Source organism: Cervus elaphus, chromosome 1 (assembly GCF_910594005.1).
Source record: "Cervus elaphus chromosome 1, mCerEla1.1, whole genome shotgun sequence".
NCBI classification, from domain to species: Eukaryota; Metazoa; Chordata; class Mammalia; order Artiodactyla; family Cervidae; genus Cervus; species Cervus elaphus.
In genome coordinates this window covers 64,875,252-64,893,166 of record NC_057815.1, presented here as the reverse complement: position 1 = coordinate 64,893,166, position 17,915 = coordinate 64,875,252, and the positions used below count along the sequence as shown (strand labels likewise).

The 17,915-nt window shown below is 43.4% G+C and overlaps 2 protein-coding genes across 2 annotated transcripts; both read right to left on the bottom strand.

The window, feature by feature from the left end:
* Nucleotides 1–386: 386 nt before the first annotated feature.
* LOC122702422 (olfactory receptor 52Z1-like) lies at nt 387–1,406 on the bottom strand. The gene has a single exon (XM_043916108.1). The coding sequence runs from the start codon at nt 1,404–1,406 to the stop codon at nt 387–389; it is 1,020 nt and encodes a 339-aa protein (XP_043772043.1).
* Nucleotides 1,407–15,251: 13,845 nt separating this feature from the next.
* LOC122702404 (olfactory receptor 52K1-like) lies at nt 15,252–16,256 on the bottom strand. Its single transcript, XM_043916107.1, has one exon. It carries the CDS (start codon nt 16,254–16,256, stop codon nt 15,252–15,254), a length of 1,005 nt encoding a protein of 334 aa, XP_043772042.1.
* Nucleotides 16,257–17,915: the final 1,659 nt, after the last annotated feature.

The window sequence follows — 17,915 nt, the reverse complement described above, 5'->3', positions numbered from 1 at the left end:
CTAGTCTTAGGCCATATTTGGGACAGATTGGGCACCAGGGAAGGGTCTGTCCTGTATTACTTGTTTCAAACTGTTCAGGGCAAATGATCATCTGCATGAGTATATAATTCCAGTAGAGCTCCACGTATCCAGGTATTTATTGGGGACTTTCTCAGGAGTCCGGGAGAAGAGGACAGAGAAATGAAACTAACAGGGATAAAGAGGGAAAAACAATTTTATTATTGGGTTGAAAAACAGCATTCTCAGGATTCAAAAAGGATTAGTTTACCAACAGTGAACCCGCTGTTGAGCCTGTAATCTCAGGAAATTCCAGCGTGTCCCTCAGTACTGCCTGTTTATCTCTTGTTCCCAGGGGTCACAGCACCAATCTCCCATATTGAGGAAGTTCACCCTGGCAGTTTCCCTTTCACTCTCATATTTTGCAGCCTCTCTGGCTTCTCCCTAACTTGCCGGGCTAGTTCCTTTCCACAGAACGTCTTTTCTATATGCTGTCGGATCTCTCTGGTCCTCACCCCATAAATGACTGGATTCAAGGTTCCTGGGAGCAGCAAATAGATGGCACTGAGGAGGTTCTGGACATCCTGAGACACAGTCTTGGCTACTCGGAAAACAATCGAAGTGGAGAGACCAGAGAGGTAGATGGTGAGGATGACCAGTAAGTGGGAGCCGCACGTGTGCAAGGCCTTGGCTCGGGCTCCCCCAGAAGATATCCGGAAGGCAGCATAGACGATGCGGGTGTAGGAGGTCCCCAGCAAAGCTAGATCAAAGCTCACAGTGGCCAACCGCATGGCCAGTCCCAAATGGTTGTTGAAGGTCAAGTCTCCACAAGCTATACTCAGCAGTGCAATGTACTCGCAGGTGAAATGTCGGATCACCGCTGTCCGGCAAAATCGAGCTCGTGAGGTTAGCACCACCAAGGGCACCGCCACTCCTAGGCTCCGTATCAGGGCAAAAAAGGCCAGCACACCCAGCAAACGGGAGGTCATCAGGTCACTGTAGCGGAGTGGGTGGCAGATGGCCACATAGCGGTCTAGGGCCATGGCCAGCAGGAGGTTGTAGTCCAGAAGGAGAGTGAAGTAGATGAAGAACATCTGGGCCAGGCAGCCATGCAGTGATATGGGGTTAGCATAATGCACAAAGCCTTCCAGCATTTTGGGCATCACTGCTGTAGCAGCACAGATGTTAACAGCCAGGAGCAGGGCAATGAGCACATACATGGGCTGATGCAGGCTCCGCTGGACTGCCACTATGTGGATGACCAGGGCATTGGCAGAGATGATGGTCACATAGAGGAAAGTAAGAGGTAGGACCAAGAAGGGCCTCCATTCCAACAATCCAGGAAAGCCCACCAGGAAGAAGTTGGTGTAGGAAGAGTTAAAGGTGCTGGTATTTCCATCCTCACCCATTGGCTTTGGCCCTGGGCTGGCCCCAGAAGTGGGGATCAGAGACTGTTAGAACAAAATGGTCAGTGGAAGAAAAATGATTTCTATTGCTATTTTGGGGCCTGAGGGGTTTGTGATGAAGATCCACCTCTTCATGTATCTATGGCCATATCTATGGCCACTCTGGGGGAATAGACAGGTATTGTGTCAGGTGTAATGGGAGCTACAAAGGTGAAAAAGACATTCTTTGTCTTCAGGGAGCTCTTAGCTTATGTACGTGAGGTATAAACTTACAAGATACTGTTTATCAGGACTTCCCTGGTGGTCCAGTGGCTAAGACTCTGAGCTTCCAATGCAGGGGGCCCAGGTTTGATCCCTGGTCTGGAAACTAGATCCCATATACCACAACTAAGACTTAGTACAGCCAAAGAAAATAAATTATTTTTTTTTAGAAAATATATTTTTAAAAAAGATATTCTTTCTGTGATATTCCTGATATTCGATTGCTGAGTAAAAAGGTTCAGAGGAAAGTAGGTATGGTGTAGGAGAGAAGAAAAAGGAGTGATGGCCCAGAGGCACTAAAAAGGATGAAGAAGATCCTTGATTAGGAGGAAGAAAAGTATATGAGGAATCTTTGGTCTAAGAAATCTGGAAAGGACCAAGTAGGGGTTCTTGGGAGTGAGGAAACTACCAGGCTCATCTATCCATGGGATTCTCTAGGCAAGAATACTGGAGTGGGTTGCCATGCCCTTCTCCAGGGGACTCCCAACCCAGGGATCAAACCCACATCTCTTAACATCTCCTGCATTGGCAAGCGGGTTCTTTACCACTAGCACCACCTGGGAAGCCTCCACATTTGGTCTAAGAAACCTGGGAATGACCATGTAGGAGTTTATTGGAGTGAAGAACCAGTGAGGAATGATGGTCTCACTTTTATGCCTGGGGTACACTCTGTGTCAAGGATAGAGGAAGCTGCTGAGCAGAACTTCTGTCTTCTTGGACACAAAACACAGGCCACAGAGACTTATCTCTTCCTAAGACCCTCTCGACTGGCTGAGGGGCCTCTTGCCTGGGCTTGCCCCCAGTGGATAATGCTTGCTTTCCTTTCAGAAAGTGAGTCCTGGGAGAGCAGCAGTAACAGCACACTTCTGTTGTGTTCTCTGGAGCTCTAAGCACAGAACCACCACAGGCATGGAGGAGGTATTAGGACATTGCTTGTTGAGTAGGTGAATGAGGAAAAGGGAGAAGGCGGTAGGAAGCTAGTCAGCTGGGCTCTGAAGAGCAGCAATTTCAAAGCTTTGGCCTGGTTTTTGTATAATTAGGATAATAAAAGATGTGTGATTCAGTACTGGGCCCACATCTTACCCAGATTCTTAGGGAATCTTAGGGAGCACCATTTGGTGGTGGTAGGTATGATGATAAGAGGAATTAACACTGATACACATAAAAATAGCTGACACCTATTGGACATTTACCTTATGTCAGGTAGAGTTCTAAATGCTTTCACGTATTAATTTTTCCAATCTTCTTAATTCTACTGAAAAAGAAAGTGAGGCACAGAGAGATTAAGTCTAGTTCTACAGCTGTTAAATGGCAGGCCTGGATTTGAAGTCAGACAGACTCCAGAGTGCATGCTCTTAACCATGTCAGGATGATCAACTTGTTCTGCTGTGCCTGAGGCGTTCCTGGTGTTAGAGCTGAACATGTGGGGTCCCAGGAAAGTTTTCAGGCAAACCAGGCAGTTGATTATTTTACTATTTTCACTAGTAACCTTGAAGATTAGAGAAGCCTCATAAATTGTAGGGCTTCCCTGGTGGCTCAGTGGTAAAGAATCCACCTGCCAATGCAGGAGACACAAGAGACTTGGGTTTGTTTGATCCCTGTGTCAGGAAGATCCCCTGGAGTAGGAAATGACAACCCACTCCAGTATTCTTCCTTGGGAAATCCCATGGACAGAGGACCTGGCGGGTACAGTCCATGGTGTCATGAGTCAGACATGACTTGGTGACTAAACAACAATACAACATAACTTGTAGAACAGCCAGGAAGAAACGTTCTTCCTCCTTAGAGGTGTGAATGCAGTGTCTCTGAAAATCAGTATTTATACTGGTGTTACTAGAGCCACTCTCTGGATACTCAGAAGAGTACAGAGAAACATCCCTAAGTTCACAGGGAGCCCTCTATATAGGAATTGGATTTGGAATTCCAGGGCCCACCCTGGAATGTGTTTCTGGAACTCTTAGAGCATTGTTTTAGACAGAATAACTCAGATTTTGGGAAATGGACCTCTGTTGTGGTTGGGCCAGACAACCCTTGTGGGGATGCGGTAAAAGTCCTTAGGGGAGTTCTGTTGAAGATGGTCCAGTGGGGTGGAATTGAGAATCTGAGAGCAAAGGAGGTGAGAGGTGACCTGTGATAGAATAAAGGGGTGAGGAGGAAAATGCAGCCTGGAGGAGCAGTGGCCAGGAAGACATTCAGGGACCCGTGCTCCTTCTTCCCAAATGCTGCAGGGTGGTCATCCTTAAGGGGTAGAAAAGGCTGGTGTGGGCTGCCCACAAACCTCTCACCTTTTACAAGGGTGCTCTATCTCCATCATGTGAACTGTGATTTGCTCTTCTGTTTTGTATCTTAAAATTACTTAAGTAAGCTAATAAAAGAGCTTCTTTGACACTGGGCCCCAAAGCATCCAGTAAAGGAAAGATGGAATAACAACCTCCTCAAGGAGGGGCAGAAAGGATGAAAAAGACTGAAAGATGAGGAGATCATTTTACTGTCTAATGAAGGTCTTAAAAGAGATAAACAGATGTTTCTAGAGACAGATCAATCAGACTTAAGAACCAACTGGAAGTGGAGAGAGACAGAGGAATCAACAATAATTATAAGGTTTCTTGTTGTTGTTTCAGCTATGATGACTACATTGAAGCTGCTAAATCCTGAGGAAGGAGCAACAGGGTTGGGGTGTTGGGAGGTACAGTCAATAAACACATTTGGATGTCATGAAAACTCACAAATGGAGAGATGCCCAGTCGTCAGCAACTGGAAATGAGAGGGGAGTGCTCAGAGGAAGTATTGAAACTAGAGATGGGGATGATAATTTTATTAAGGGCATGAGATAGAATCCTGAGGGGCAGACAGAATAACTGGTGTCAGTGAAGGAGACATAAAGAGTAGAGGGATGGAGTGAGAGCCAGGAGCAAACGGGATTCTGGAAACCAGAGGGGGGAAGGTTCTGCTGCTTTGGAGGCTTCATGGTAAAGAATAGCTCAGTCAATAAAGAATCTGCCTGCAATGCAAGAGACTCCAGATTGATTTCTGGGTTGGGAAGATCCGCTGGAGAAGGGATAAGGTACCCACTCCAGTATTCTTGGGCTTCCCCTGTGGTTCAGCTGGTAAACAATGTGCCTGCAATGTGGGATACCTGGGTTCGATCCCTGGATTGGGAAGATCCCTGGAGAAGGGAAAGGCTACCCACTCCAGTATTCAGGCCTGGAGAATTCCATGGACTGTGTAGTCCATGGGGTTGCAAACAGTTGGACACAACTGTGGGTTTCCCTCATAGCTCAGTTGGTAAAGAATCTGTTTGCAATGTAGGAATCTGCTTGAGATGCAGGAGACTGGGTTTCGATTCCTGGGTCCAGAAGATCCCCTGGAGAAGGAAATGGCAACCCACTCAAGTATTCTTGCCTGGAAAATCCCATGGCCAGAGGAGCCTGGTGGGCTACTGTCCATGGGGCCGCAAGAGTCAGACACGACCCAGGGCCTAAAGCACCACACAGAAGCAAAAGACCAACACAGCTAAATCACCCTTATTGTTCTGAGTAGCAGAGGAGGGAACAGGAAAGAGGGCTGAGATGAAGAGGCCAGACATCATGTGCTCTCTGCTTAAAAAAGCACGGCTCCTCCACTGTGAGAGTCAACACTGCAGACAAGAGCTCTTTGGACTTCCCCCTCCCCACACATGGACTACTGTGCTCATCTTTCTTCCTCTGTTCCCAGTAAGAGTCCCAGTAAAAGAGATGTCTCTCTTTTCTCTCCCCACTCTCTTTTTTTTTCCCCTATACCATGCAGCTTGTGGGATCTTAGTTCCCCTATCAAGGATTGAACCCAAGCCCTCTGCAATGTAAGCATGGAGTCTTAACCACTGACCCTCCAGGGAAGTCCCTCTCCTCTCTTTTGTCCTCAGGGTATCTTCCACTTCTTCCCTTCTTACCCCTTGAATATGGAGTTCAAGTCTGTCTGGTGAAAATAAACTCTTCCATAACTTCATTCAGCCCTCAAGCTTCCAATCTTTCTCCTCACCACTGAAGCCAAGGCCCTGGACATGTCTTTATCATGCAGTAATCGCTGAATTGCTGATCAGGCTCCCCACTAGACCGAAGGTGTTGCTGGTGGGGCAACCATCTCTTACTCCTCTCTGTGCCGGTGCCCAGCATAGAGCCCACTGCAGAGTACCTGCTCAGTAAGTGTTGTGTTACAAGAATACATAATGCACCAAGGAATTTTAATAAGCATTCTCATGTATGACTAACTTAGAGTAGCCCTTGGAGGTTGAGTGAATAAATGAGTGAATGAATGAAAAACAAACCCCATCAAGGCTCAGAGATTCCAAGTGATTTGCTTAGTCTCACCTAGCAAGAAGAGCTAGGTCTTCTTGGACTCTTCTGTCTGTACCACAGTTCTTCCCTCGCATCCACTCATGAGACAGCATTGGACAGGCTCCAAGCAGCCTTAGCCTCAGCATCAATACAACGAGTTAGAATTTATTGGGTACTTACTGCACACCAGGCATAATTCCCAAGGCTCTTCCATTTGGTATCTCTAATATTCAAAGCAACTCTAAGAGATGAACACCATTTATTAACCCAGTTTACAGATGGAAATACTGAAGCTCAAAGACAATCATTTTCTTAAAGTATCATAGATGTTAAATGATAGCTGGGATGTGACGTAGGTTTGCCAGTGGTGAAGCTCAATGCCAATCTCAGGCTTACCTGCCTCAAATCCCCCATAAGTCCCCTGTCTTCTCGCGCCCAAGCTCGCTCTGGCAGCCTCCTGTTGGGTTGTGGCCTGCTATGGCTTTGGTATCAACTCTGAAAAGGTAAGGCCTTAGGTCTGTGCCCAACTCCAAGGCACTGCTATGAGGCTGAGGGGAGGGATGGATAAGTAGACCTGTGACTCCAGAGGATTCCCAGTGGAGGATGAGATTCCCAGTGGGTAAGCATTTCCAGGGACTCAAAGGAGAAAGCAATGAAAAACCCAGGAAAATTGAAGGAGGGCCCCAGGGAGAGAGGCTGTGTGGAGATGATGGTGTACTAACATTTTTATTTCTATGGCTCTAGTTTTTTCTCACAGAATGGTCATATCTGCAGAGGGGTTCCCCCACTTTACAGATGAGCCATTAGAGACTCAGAGAGAGCAAGTCAGGGTTCAGGGAGGCTTCCATCCCAGTGGATTAACAGACTGGGGATGACTGGCTGGGATGACCTGGGGCTCTGCTGAGGGGAAGGAGCTCCTGCAATCTGGGGGTCAGCCAAAGGCAGGAAGGGGCATTTGGGTGACAGTGAAAAGTGGTGTGTGTGCATGTACACATATGCGTGTGCGTGAGTGCCTGAGCCTGTATGCACTCATTGAGATTGATGAGGCCATTTCCCAGAATGGGTGACTGAGGGGCTTGTGTGGGAGATGACTTTGGTGTGGGTTGTACTGTGAGCAGCCAGGACTCACAGAGGCAGGGGTGGCTCCTTCAGGGAGACATCACCAGTTTGTCCTCTGGAATTTGAAAGCAGTAGCACTGGGAAGCTCTTTTTCTACCTTCTTTGGAATAACTATCTTTCTTGATTCCATTTTTTCTTCGTTGTTGGCTTACAAGCTCTGCCTCTTAGTGGTTGCCTTAGGATTTGTAGTACACATCTTTAACTTACCATAACCTACTTTTAAATAGTATTATGCCACTTCAATGAAGAGTACAAGATCCTTGCAGCAAGATTCTTCCATTGCTCCTCTTCCATTGTTTGTGTTATTGTTATCATTTGCTTTATTTATGCATAAATTATAAACTTCACAATACATTTGTATATATTTTGGGTTTTATACAGTTCATTATGTTCTAAAGAGATTTAGAAAAATAAGAAAAAATTAATATTTGTTTGCAAAATTCGTTAATATTGTATGTGACTATAGCTTGTTGCTAGTATCCAGTGTATAAATGTATCATAATCTATTTACATATTCCATTGCTGAGGGACATTAATGTTGTTTCTGTTTGTTCCTAATTAGGGATAAGGCCAGTATAAATTGTTTTGTATATGTATTTTGATGCTCATGTGCCTGAGGAGATTTCCTGGATCAAAGGGTATGCATAAATATCTTTGATTTTACTGGAATACGGCAAATTGTCTTCCAAAGTAGTTGTACCAATCTATTAATATAACCTCAGTAGCAGTGCATGAGTTTCTACTACCATCTGTGGAGAAATTGTTTTAATACATACACAAATCTATTATGTGTACACAATAGATATTATGAGGTTGTACAGTGCACAGCCTGAACATCTGAATATGAGAGGCTGGAGATAAATACCTTTTGTCTTTTCTTTTTTCTTTTCTCTCGGAGCCTGTATAGACATAAAACCTATACTCAAAAGCCTACACCCATAAGGACATTCAGAGGTCAACCAAGAGAATTGAGCTCTGAAGTATCACCACTCTTAAAAAATCTTATTCATGAGATGATGGTCTTGACAGCCATTTTGTACCATTTTGTGCAATTTAGTCATGCCACTAGCCCCAGTCACAGTTGATAAACCATAAATCAAATATTGACCAAGCTAGTGCAATCAGAAAACTTTCTCCCAGAATGAAGAAAAGAGAGTCAATTTTTGTATTATGTAGATAGTTATGTATAGGGCACCCAAAATCCATCTTCAGAGAGAGAGAGAGAGAGATTGTAGAAGAAAATAAATCACAATCTTAGAGGATAGATGAGCAAAGGACAACAGAGAATCTTAGTCATTTTCCTAGTTATTGGTTCCTTCCAGAAATGTCTTCAGGTCAAGCTGCACTCCAGTCTTTTGGTTCCTTAGATAACACTTTCTTTTTAGAATTCCCCAATTTGTGTTAGTACTGGTTTGCCTTGGTATGTATGCATTTGCAACAACTTAAGTGTGAAATCCATAAGGGCAGTGAGTTTTGTTGGTTTTGTTCACTACTATGCCTTTTAGCGTCTAAAATAATTTTGCACCTAGAACTCTCTCAATAAGTAGCTGTTGAATAAAAGAGCAACAAAAATAAACATCTACACATGTCTCATAGAATTGTCCCTTATTTCAAGGGGAGGAGGTTCTTGTTATATTACAACAGGGATAAGAAAAAAAATATAAGATTCTATGAACTCTAAGATAAAACAATTAACTTTTTAAAAGTCTAAGCCGATCAGTGAGGGCTTCACTGATGTGGCATTTGGGCTAAATGTTGAAGGATGTCATAAAAATAAACAGTAGTGGGACTTCCCTGGTGGTCCAGTGGTTAGGAATCTACCTGCCAATGTAGGGGACATGGGTTCGATCCCTGCTCTGGGAAGACTCCACAAGCCATGGGGCAGCAAAGCCCATGCACTATAACTACTGAGTCTACACTCTAGAGCACATGATCTGCAACAAAAAACATCACTGCTATGAGAAGCCTACACACAGCAACTAGAGAGTTGCCCCCTGCTAGCTGCAACTAGAGAAAGCCCATAGGCAGCAACAAAGACCCAGTGAAGACAAAAATAAAATTAAGATAAAATGAAAGAAAAAAATAAACAGTAGTGATTCAGGTTGGAGAAAATTTGAAATTTAGAAAAGATTTAGATGAGGGAAGATTTTTCTAATCTGAAAATTAGAAAGAGGAAACAGAACATGAGGATTCCCAGAGACGCAAAGAAAGATAATGAATGAATTCTGGATGCTTAAAGAATCACCTTATCATTGACAGTCTATGTGGGAGTCTCACTATGGGTGAGACTGGAGAGAACTGGGTAGTAGATCACATCACTAGGTCTTATAATCATACTTAGGAAGTTATCAATATTCACACAAAAGCAACTGGGACCCATGAAAATCATGTCACTCTTCATAGTAACTCTTGACCTCTTCAAATGGTGCTGTTTGTATCCTGAACACTTGACCTCTTGCCTGCTTTTGAATGACAGATAAGTAAGTAGCTTATATTTAAATTTTTCAGTCCATTATTTTTCTCATGGTATATTGCTTTGTTGATTTATTTCTCTATGCTACTTAGTTTTTTTAAAAAATTAAAAAACAAATAAAAACCCGTACTCACTCTGACTTCAGAGGCCTATATTCATACCAGCTCTGCTGTGCTGCATCTAACTAGCTAGTCCTACTTCGTACTCTTCTTTCCCATTAGGAGAAGGGACTAAATGCACTGGAAATATTTTGAATATATAATAGCAAATGATTAGTTTTTTAGATGGAGGCTGTAGAGGTACTTAATTTTCTAGGACATAGGACACATGGCTTAGTTTTATCCTTCTTCTGTGGAAGATTCCAAGTCTAGCTGTGGATGTGAAATAGTTCTCCATCTACAAAAATGATCTTGTTCCCAATCTAATGCAGCAGGGTGTGACTTCAGTGCCTTTGAAAATAATGACACACATGGTATACAATTACCATGCCCAGTTCAGCCAAATTATCATTGTCCTTTTGCAATATCTCTGTGGAAACTCTAATTTAGCTTAAGAAATCAAGTTTCTTTAACTGAAATATTGTTGCTCTTTGCATTAAAAAAAACCCCTGTCTTTAGGACTCTGTGGAAGAGGGGGAAGGCAGAATGATATGGGAGAATGGCATTGAAACATGTATATTATCATATGTGAAACGAATCACCAGTCCAGTTTCGATGCATGATACAGGGTGCTCGGGGCTGGTGCACTGGGATGACCCAGAGGGATGGGATGGGGAGATAGGTGGGAGGGGGTTCAGGATGGGGGATACATGTACACGCATGGCGGATTCAAGTCGATGTATGGCAAAACCAATACAATATAGTAAAGTAAAAAAAAAAAAAAAAAAAAAACCTGTAAAATACATTTGTGGTGGTTTAGTCGTAAGTCATGGCTGACTCTTGCCACCTCATGGACTGCAGCCCGCCAATCTCCTCTGTCCATGGGATTTTCCAGGCAAGAATACTGGAGTGGGTTGCCATTTCCTTCTCCAGGGGATCATCCAGACTCAGGAATTGAACCCCAGTCTCCTGCATCTCAAGCGGATTCCAGCACTGCAAACAAATTCATTACCAACTGAGCTACAAGGGAAGCCCAACATATGCTTAGTTTCTGTTTTAAATTCATGCGCTAAAGTGGGACATTTCATTCTGCCTTAAATCATAAATGACTAACATTTGAATTCTGAAATAGAGTGGACAAATACCTTTTCATATGCTTATTTTCTGAAGTGACTGTAAAGTCTTTCATCTATCTATGTTACCTTCTGATAAACTAAGTTATCTGTCTTTTTCTTACTGATTTATAGTTATTCTTTATATTTTCTGGATACTAGTACTTTGTTGGATAAATGTATTATAAGTATCTTCCCCAAACTTGTGGCTTGCTTTTTTCACTTGCTTATGGCATCTTTTGATTGAGACCGTGTCTAGTACATTGGATACCTTTGTACAAATTATAAAAATGCCCCTTTTCTAATGGGTTGGTAAGTGTAATGTGGGCTGAATTTCAACTTTCACTTGCTCTGTCAGATGTCTTTATGCAGATTACCTATATAATATATTACATAACAGTGGCAGCTCTGCTTTTGATTATCCAAAATTCTAAATTTTAATATAGTCAAATTTATCACTTTTTTCCTTTATGTAGTCAAATTTTTATCACTTTTTTCTTTCTTTTATAAAAAGTTAGTACTTGTGTTCTACTTAGAAAGACTTTCATTACTCCAATGTTGCGATGATATATTTCTTTATCTTATAAAACTTTATGGTTTGGGTTTTAACATTTAGATGTACCTTTCTTTAATATTTCTGATAAATAATAAAGTGTAATGTAGGAAATGGCAACCTGCTGTAGTATTCTTGCTTGGGAAATCCCATGGACAGTCGCTAAGTTGTGTCCGACTCTTTGCGACCTGATAGATTGAAGCACGCCAGGCTTCCCTCTCCTTCACTATCTCCTGGAGGTTTGCTCAAACTCATGTCCATTGAGTCAGTGATGCCATCCAACCATCTCATCCTCTGTCTCCCTCTTCTCCTCCTGCTCTCAATCTTTCCCAGTATCAAGGTCTTTTCCAATAAGTTGGTTCTTCACATCGGGTGGCCAAAGTATTGGAACTTCAGCTTCAGCATCAGTCCTTCCAATGCATTCTTGCCTGGAGAATTCCATGGACAGAGGAGCCTGGCAGGCTACAGTCCATGAGGTCACAAGGAGTCGGACATGACTGAGTGACTAACACACAGGAAGATGTTAGGCAATTTGATACCGTAAAGACGGAACTGAGAGAGAGATAAAATGCCGGGTGATTGCTTTGATATGTGTCTTCTGATTCTCTGAAAACTTCTTCTCACCCTTAGAACAGTGAAGCCACGAGCAGGGCTCAGAGAAGACTTTCTGTGCTAATATTTTCTTCTGTATGTCTGCTTTTGTTCTTTGTTCTTCATGCCGACCAAGCAACTCAAACTTCAGGCAAAGCTAGGTTTCAAACCGACATCTCACGGACTCTTGCTCTTCGCCATGTTGAACAATGTCTTGAGGGGCTAGCAGTGACCATGAAAGCAAGGCACTGAGGGACTCGATGGAGAGGATTAGGACATGTTACGTCATATTTTGAGATCATATCTGGACGGTTTGGACAGTCATGGGACAGAGCAGTATCTGACCTAGAAAGGAGTAGTCTCCTTTGACCAGAGAGAATTGTGACCTTCTGCCTCCCTTATATTTCCCCTAGGGCTATGATAGGTCACTGAATTTAATCAAGAAACATTTATTGGGCTTCTTTGCAAGCTTGAATGTTTCTGGCAAAGATATGCTAGTAGCTAGTATATACTTAGATCAAGAGTACCCTGAGGGTGAGGCTGTTTCCTCCTGCAGGATGACGAGCTCGGTTCCTTCATCTATTTCGAAAGACCACAGCTCCCCCACCAACCCGGGTGCTGCCCTCTTTATGCTTCTTTCTTTGCACACTCAAGCTTGGGAAGGTTGACTTCTGTGCTGCTGCACTCTCCTGTTTCCAAGGACACTGTGAACACACCAACACGCTTGCCTATTCTTATCATGTGTTTGCCACTCCAAGTTCTTCCTAAGAAAAATCAAGAAATATGCCATTCCCCACCCCCTTATGGCTGCTATACTCATGACATGTTGTTACTCTGAAATAGAGCTGGTGGAAAACTTGGGATATAGGTTGGAGTGGTGAAGATGACAGCAGGTTAGGCCTCCTTTCACTCTTGCTACCTAGGGGCTTTCATCTTCCCAGCCTGCCTGTCTTTCACTGGCCTTTTTTGGAGAGCATCAGGTTCTGTCAGTGGCCTCTTGCTATGTGCTGGGAAACAACTGTCTCTTGCCCTGAAGTGCTCAGTTTTCCCAAGGCTGATGATATGGGTAGCCATATCTTGACATAATTTAAAAAAAAGTAGTTCCCTAATGTTGCTTAAAATGATTGTTTTCTTAATTTTGCATCCCCTTCCTTCTTTATCATTATTATCCATAACTTCAAGATCCTTTCCTCATTTTCACAGAGGACATTGGCTCAGGCTAACTTTCCTCCTCAACCCTGGCCATTCTCCTGTACTGTGGTATGGATCATTCATGAAAATGATCTATCCAGCATCTTTGTTTAAGGGTTGTTTGCCTTCTTCAACATCAGTGACATATTCTTTATACACTCCAGGCTGCAAATACATGATCATACCCTAGATCATCAACCATAAATGCACCACCTCTGAAGTCTTCTATTTTAGTAGCTCTCTTTCAAACTGTCTTATTCCTTCCCCGTAACATAACAGTCCCTACTTTTATATCTCATGATGACCTCTTGGCCTGTCATCTTTCTTCCATTGTTCAGAGTCCTCCTGTCTCCCCTGCCCTTCATACGTTGGATGGCAGGGAGCTCAATGGCCCTCTCTCCAGTACTCCTGTCCTGATGTACCCTGCTGACAGCTGGGTGAAAGCTGTTCCCAGACTGCTAAGTGTCTCTAGAGAAACAGCACAGCTGTGTACTTCTGTACACATCTTTACTCCTTCTCTCTGTATCCAAAGAAGAGGGTTCCTTTTCTCAAGACCTTTTCTGCTTTGCTCTTATTCCCAAATGTCCCTCCTTTAAAGGATCACCCTTTAATTTTCTCTCAACTAGTTCTCCTCTCCCTATGAGGCAGGTAATATTATTATCTCCCTTTTGCAGACGAAGAAACAAATTCAGAGAGAACTCCAAGATTGTCCCACGGTCCTCCCAACCTGTAAGTGGCTAAGCCAAGAATCAAACCCAGGTCTTTTCCTCTCCCAGTGTCACATTTTTTTTCTCCTCTGCAAAGTTTACCCACATCCTCTTGACCACCTTACCTTCCACCTAACTGCTGTCTATTCCCCTCCATAAACTTCTGTCTTGATGCACTCAGAATCATGGCAGTTCATTTCAGTCTCCACCATTCCGAGGCATTAACATCAATTGACTAAAGCCTATGCCTCCTCTAAAAGGTAAAGTCCATGAGAGCAAGAACCACACTGTGCTCATCATAGAATCCCCAGGACCGGAGGAAGGGAATTGCCCTTGTTAAAGTACTCATCAACTTCCAGCATATTACTTAGTCAAATCCTCATTCTCCTTGACCCATTAGAGGACTGAAACCTGCCAACCACTCCAACCTTCTTAGAACAGTCTCCTCCCTTGGCTTTGGTGAGGCCATTCTGTCCTTGTTTTCCTCCTGCCTCCCTGATTCCTACACACAAGTTCAACCTTTAGAAATCTCTTCCCTCTCCCTACCTCTCTTCATCCCCGTGTCTCTACTCAGGTCCAGGCTACCATTGTCTCTAGTGTCACAGCCTCCAGGCTTGTTTCCCTCTAATCCACACTCTACTGTGACTGCAGAGTGACCACTGTGAATCACAAGTGTGGTTTTGCCACTTCCCTGCTTCAGAGTCTTCAGTAGCTGCCTGGAGTTAAAAACTCAAACTTCTTATCATGACAGATAAGGCCTTTTATCATCTGGCCTCTACTTATCCGCCCTCTGACCCACCCTCACTTCCCACCAGACCCCCGTGCTCCCTCTGTGGGGGCCGCTGTGGACTTTCTGATCTCTATGCATGCCTCTGTGGCTCACCATGCTGTTTCTCTGGCCTAGCGTGCCTTTTTTCTTTCCATCTCCTTTGTCTCCTGCAAACACCTTACCTTATCCTTCAAACACAAGCCAGATTCACCTTCTCTGTGAAGTGTTCCATGTCAGTGATTGCCCTTCCTATATGTTTCCACAGAATTTTGTTCATAAAGCTATCTTTGACCATTACATGCCTTTACAGCTTGCTAGATTGGGACCTCTCTCAGGGGAGAAACCAATTTTTTTCTTTCTTTTCAAGTGTGTGGCTAACATGACATATATATACTAGATGTCTGGTGAATGAATGAATGAACGAATGAAAATTACATTCGCAGAAAGAAGGGGAGAAAATTGAGAAACCAGTGACAGAAGCTTATTTTGAAGTTGGTTACTGTGGAACTCTGGATGAATAGCCAGTTTTCAGAATATGCCTAGTAGATTCTCAAAGATGACTGTAGACAGCCAAAGCCAACATACAGCAGGGATGGATCACTTGCACATTTACCTACGTGATAGTGAGAGTTGGTTAGTAGGGCCTACGAGCCATGGAGAGTCAGGCAGGAAGCTCCCTACGTGAAGGCGGGGGCTGGAGCTTCTCACTGGAGACCTGGTGTTGTGCCCGTTGGAAGACAGTTGCCAGGTGCTGCCTGATTTCCTTGGTCCTGGCCCCATAGATGATGGGATTGACCAGACATGGAAGCAGCAAGTAGAAGACGCTGAGCAGGTTGTGCACATCCTGGGAGGCAGTGCGGGCCACGCGGTAGACAATGGATGAGGACATGGTGGACGAGTAGACGGTGAAGATGACCAGCAGGTGGGAGCCACAGGTGTTCAGGGCCTTGGAACGTGCTCTGCCTGATGAAATTCGAAAGGCAGCATGGATGATGCGGGAGTAGGAGGCTCCTAGCAGCAGCATGTCCAGGACTCTGTTGAAGATGCGGACAGTGAGCCCCACAGTCTTGTTTAGGGAGATATCCCCACAGGAGAGCTTCATTAGGGCCATGTGCTCACAGGCAAAGTGGTGGATCACGTCCGAGCGGCAGAAACGAACCCTGGAGGCCAGCCCCACCACTGGAGCAACGATGCAAGTGCTCCTGGTAGCTGCTGCCCCCAGCAGGCCAGCCAGCATCTGGCCTGTCACTATCTCTGGGTAGCGGAGAGGGTAGCAGATAGCGACATAGCGGTCCAGGGCCATGACCAAGAGGATGTTGCAGTCAAAGACAATGAGGAAGTAGATGCAGAACATCTGGACCAGACAGCGAGCCAGGGAGATGCGGCTGAATCGGAAGGAGAAGCTGAGCAGCATGGCAGGCACCACGGTGGTGGCGGCACAGATGTTGACAGCCAGGAGCAGAGCTATGAGCAGGTACATGGGCTGGTGCAGGCTTCTCTGGGCCACCACCGTGTGGATGACCAGGGCATTGGCAGAGACGATCACCAGGTAGATGCTGAGGAAGGGCAGCACCAGGAGGGCTCGGGACTCCTTCAGCCCCGGGAAGCCCAGCAGGATGAAGCTGGTATAGGACAGGTTGGAGCTGCTGTTGGTCCATGATGACATCTTCTCTGGGGAATGGGATGGGGAGAAAAGAGGAGCAGGAGGCCTGGTTTCTGCACCTATTAGGGCTTGCCCCAGCTTTCCTAGGCTTTGAACTTCATGAATCTCCAATATCCCTAGAGAAAAAAATGACTAAAGCTCATTATTTAATGAGATATGCATCTGTGGATAAATCTTTGTATTTCAAATAAATTCTTCAGGGTAGATATTAGATGTAGAATTATTGTATCATATAATATGAACATTTATGAAGCTGCAAGCCCATTTCCAAGAAAGTTGTCTGTCTTGTCACTGGTGCTTGTACTAAATTGCCTTGAGTAAAAAAAAAAAAATATTTAATGCTTTGATGGCTGAAAAATACTGCCTCATTTTAACTTGCATGTTGTCTTTTAGTTGTGGCATGTGGGATTTAGTTCCCACATGTGAATTTTCTACTCCTATCTTTTGCCCATGTACTACTAGGGATTGTTTCTCCTAGCAGTTTAAATATTAAAACCATTGTTTCCCCTTTTATCCATTGAAACAGATTTTCCAAATCTTGTTAGTATTGTTTTAAAAATATTTATTTGTTTATTTATTTAGGTTGTGCTGGGTCTTAGTTGCTGCATTTGGTGTTTTTAGTTGTGGCCTGTGGGATTTAGTTCCCTGACCAGGGATTGAACCTGGGACCACTGCATTGGGAGTGTAGAATCTTAGCCACTGGACCACCGGGGAAGTCCCTTGTTAGTATTTTTATCTTATTTATGATATTAAGACTAAGAGTTTTAAATTTATAAAATTAAATCTATCAACACCTCTTTGTGAGTTCTCTTCTTGATTTATTAGAATGAGCCTCATTCAAAGATCAAAAAAACAGTATACTATATTTTGTTCTTTTTTATTAAGTTTTGATATACATGAAATTCACTTTGCTATGTGACATTAAGTCATGATCTAAGTTGATATTTTTCTCTCAGGTAGCTAAATAATTGTTCTTATTTCATTTCCTACACTGCTTTGTATTACAATCTTTATCCTGGATTAAGTTCTTACATGTGAAGTGGTTGTTTTATAGGTAGTGATATTCTGTTTGTTCTTGTGCCAATGCCATGCTATTTTATATTTTTAAAATTTATTTATTAATTTTTAAAAGTGTACCATGCTATTTAAAAAATAAAGCTCTATTGAGATATAATTCACATACACACCTTGACGTGTACAATTCCATGGTTTTTAGTAAATTCACAAAGTTGTGCGATCATTACCACAATCAACATTGTCATCACCCCAAATAGAAACCTGGTATCCCTCTTTTTTCTCAACCCCTTCAGCCCTATGTAACCAATCACTAATCTACTTTCTGAGTCAGCGAATGTGCCTACTTTGAACAGTTGATATTAATGGAATCATACAATATGTGCTCTTTTATGGCTGTTTTTTCTCAGCGTAATGTTTTTAAGGTTCATCCATGCTATAACATGTATCAGTATGCCATTCTTTTTTAATGAATGAATAATATTCCATAGTATGGCTATATCACTTTTTAATCAATCCACTCATCAGCTGATAGACATTTGGGCTGTTTCCACATTTGGGGTAATATGAATAAAGCTCTCTGAAAACTCATGTACAAGCTTTTGTGTAAACATGTTTTCATTTCTCTTGGAAATACCGAGGAGTGGA

What these genes read in the sequence shown, in the direction of transcription:
- LOC122702422 (XM_043916108.1), bottom strand. Translation starts at nt 1,406, where the DNA reads ATGGGTGAGGATGGAAATACCAGCACCTTTAACTCTTCCTACACCAAC.
- LOC122702404 (XM_043916107.1), bottom strand. Translation starts at nt 16,256, where the DNA reads ATGTCATCATGGACCAACAGCAGCTCCAACCTGTCCTATACCAGCTTC.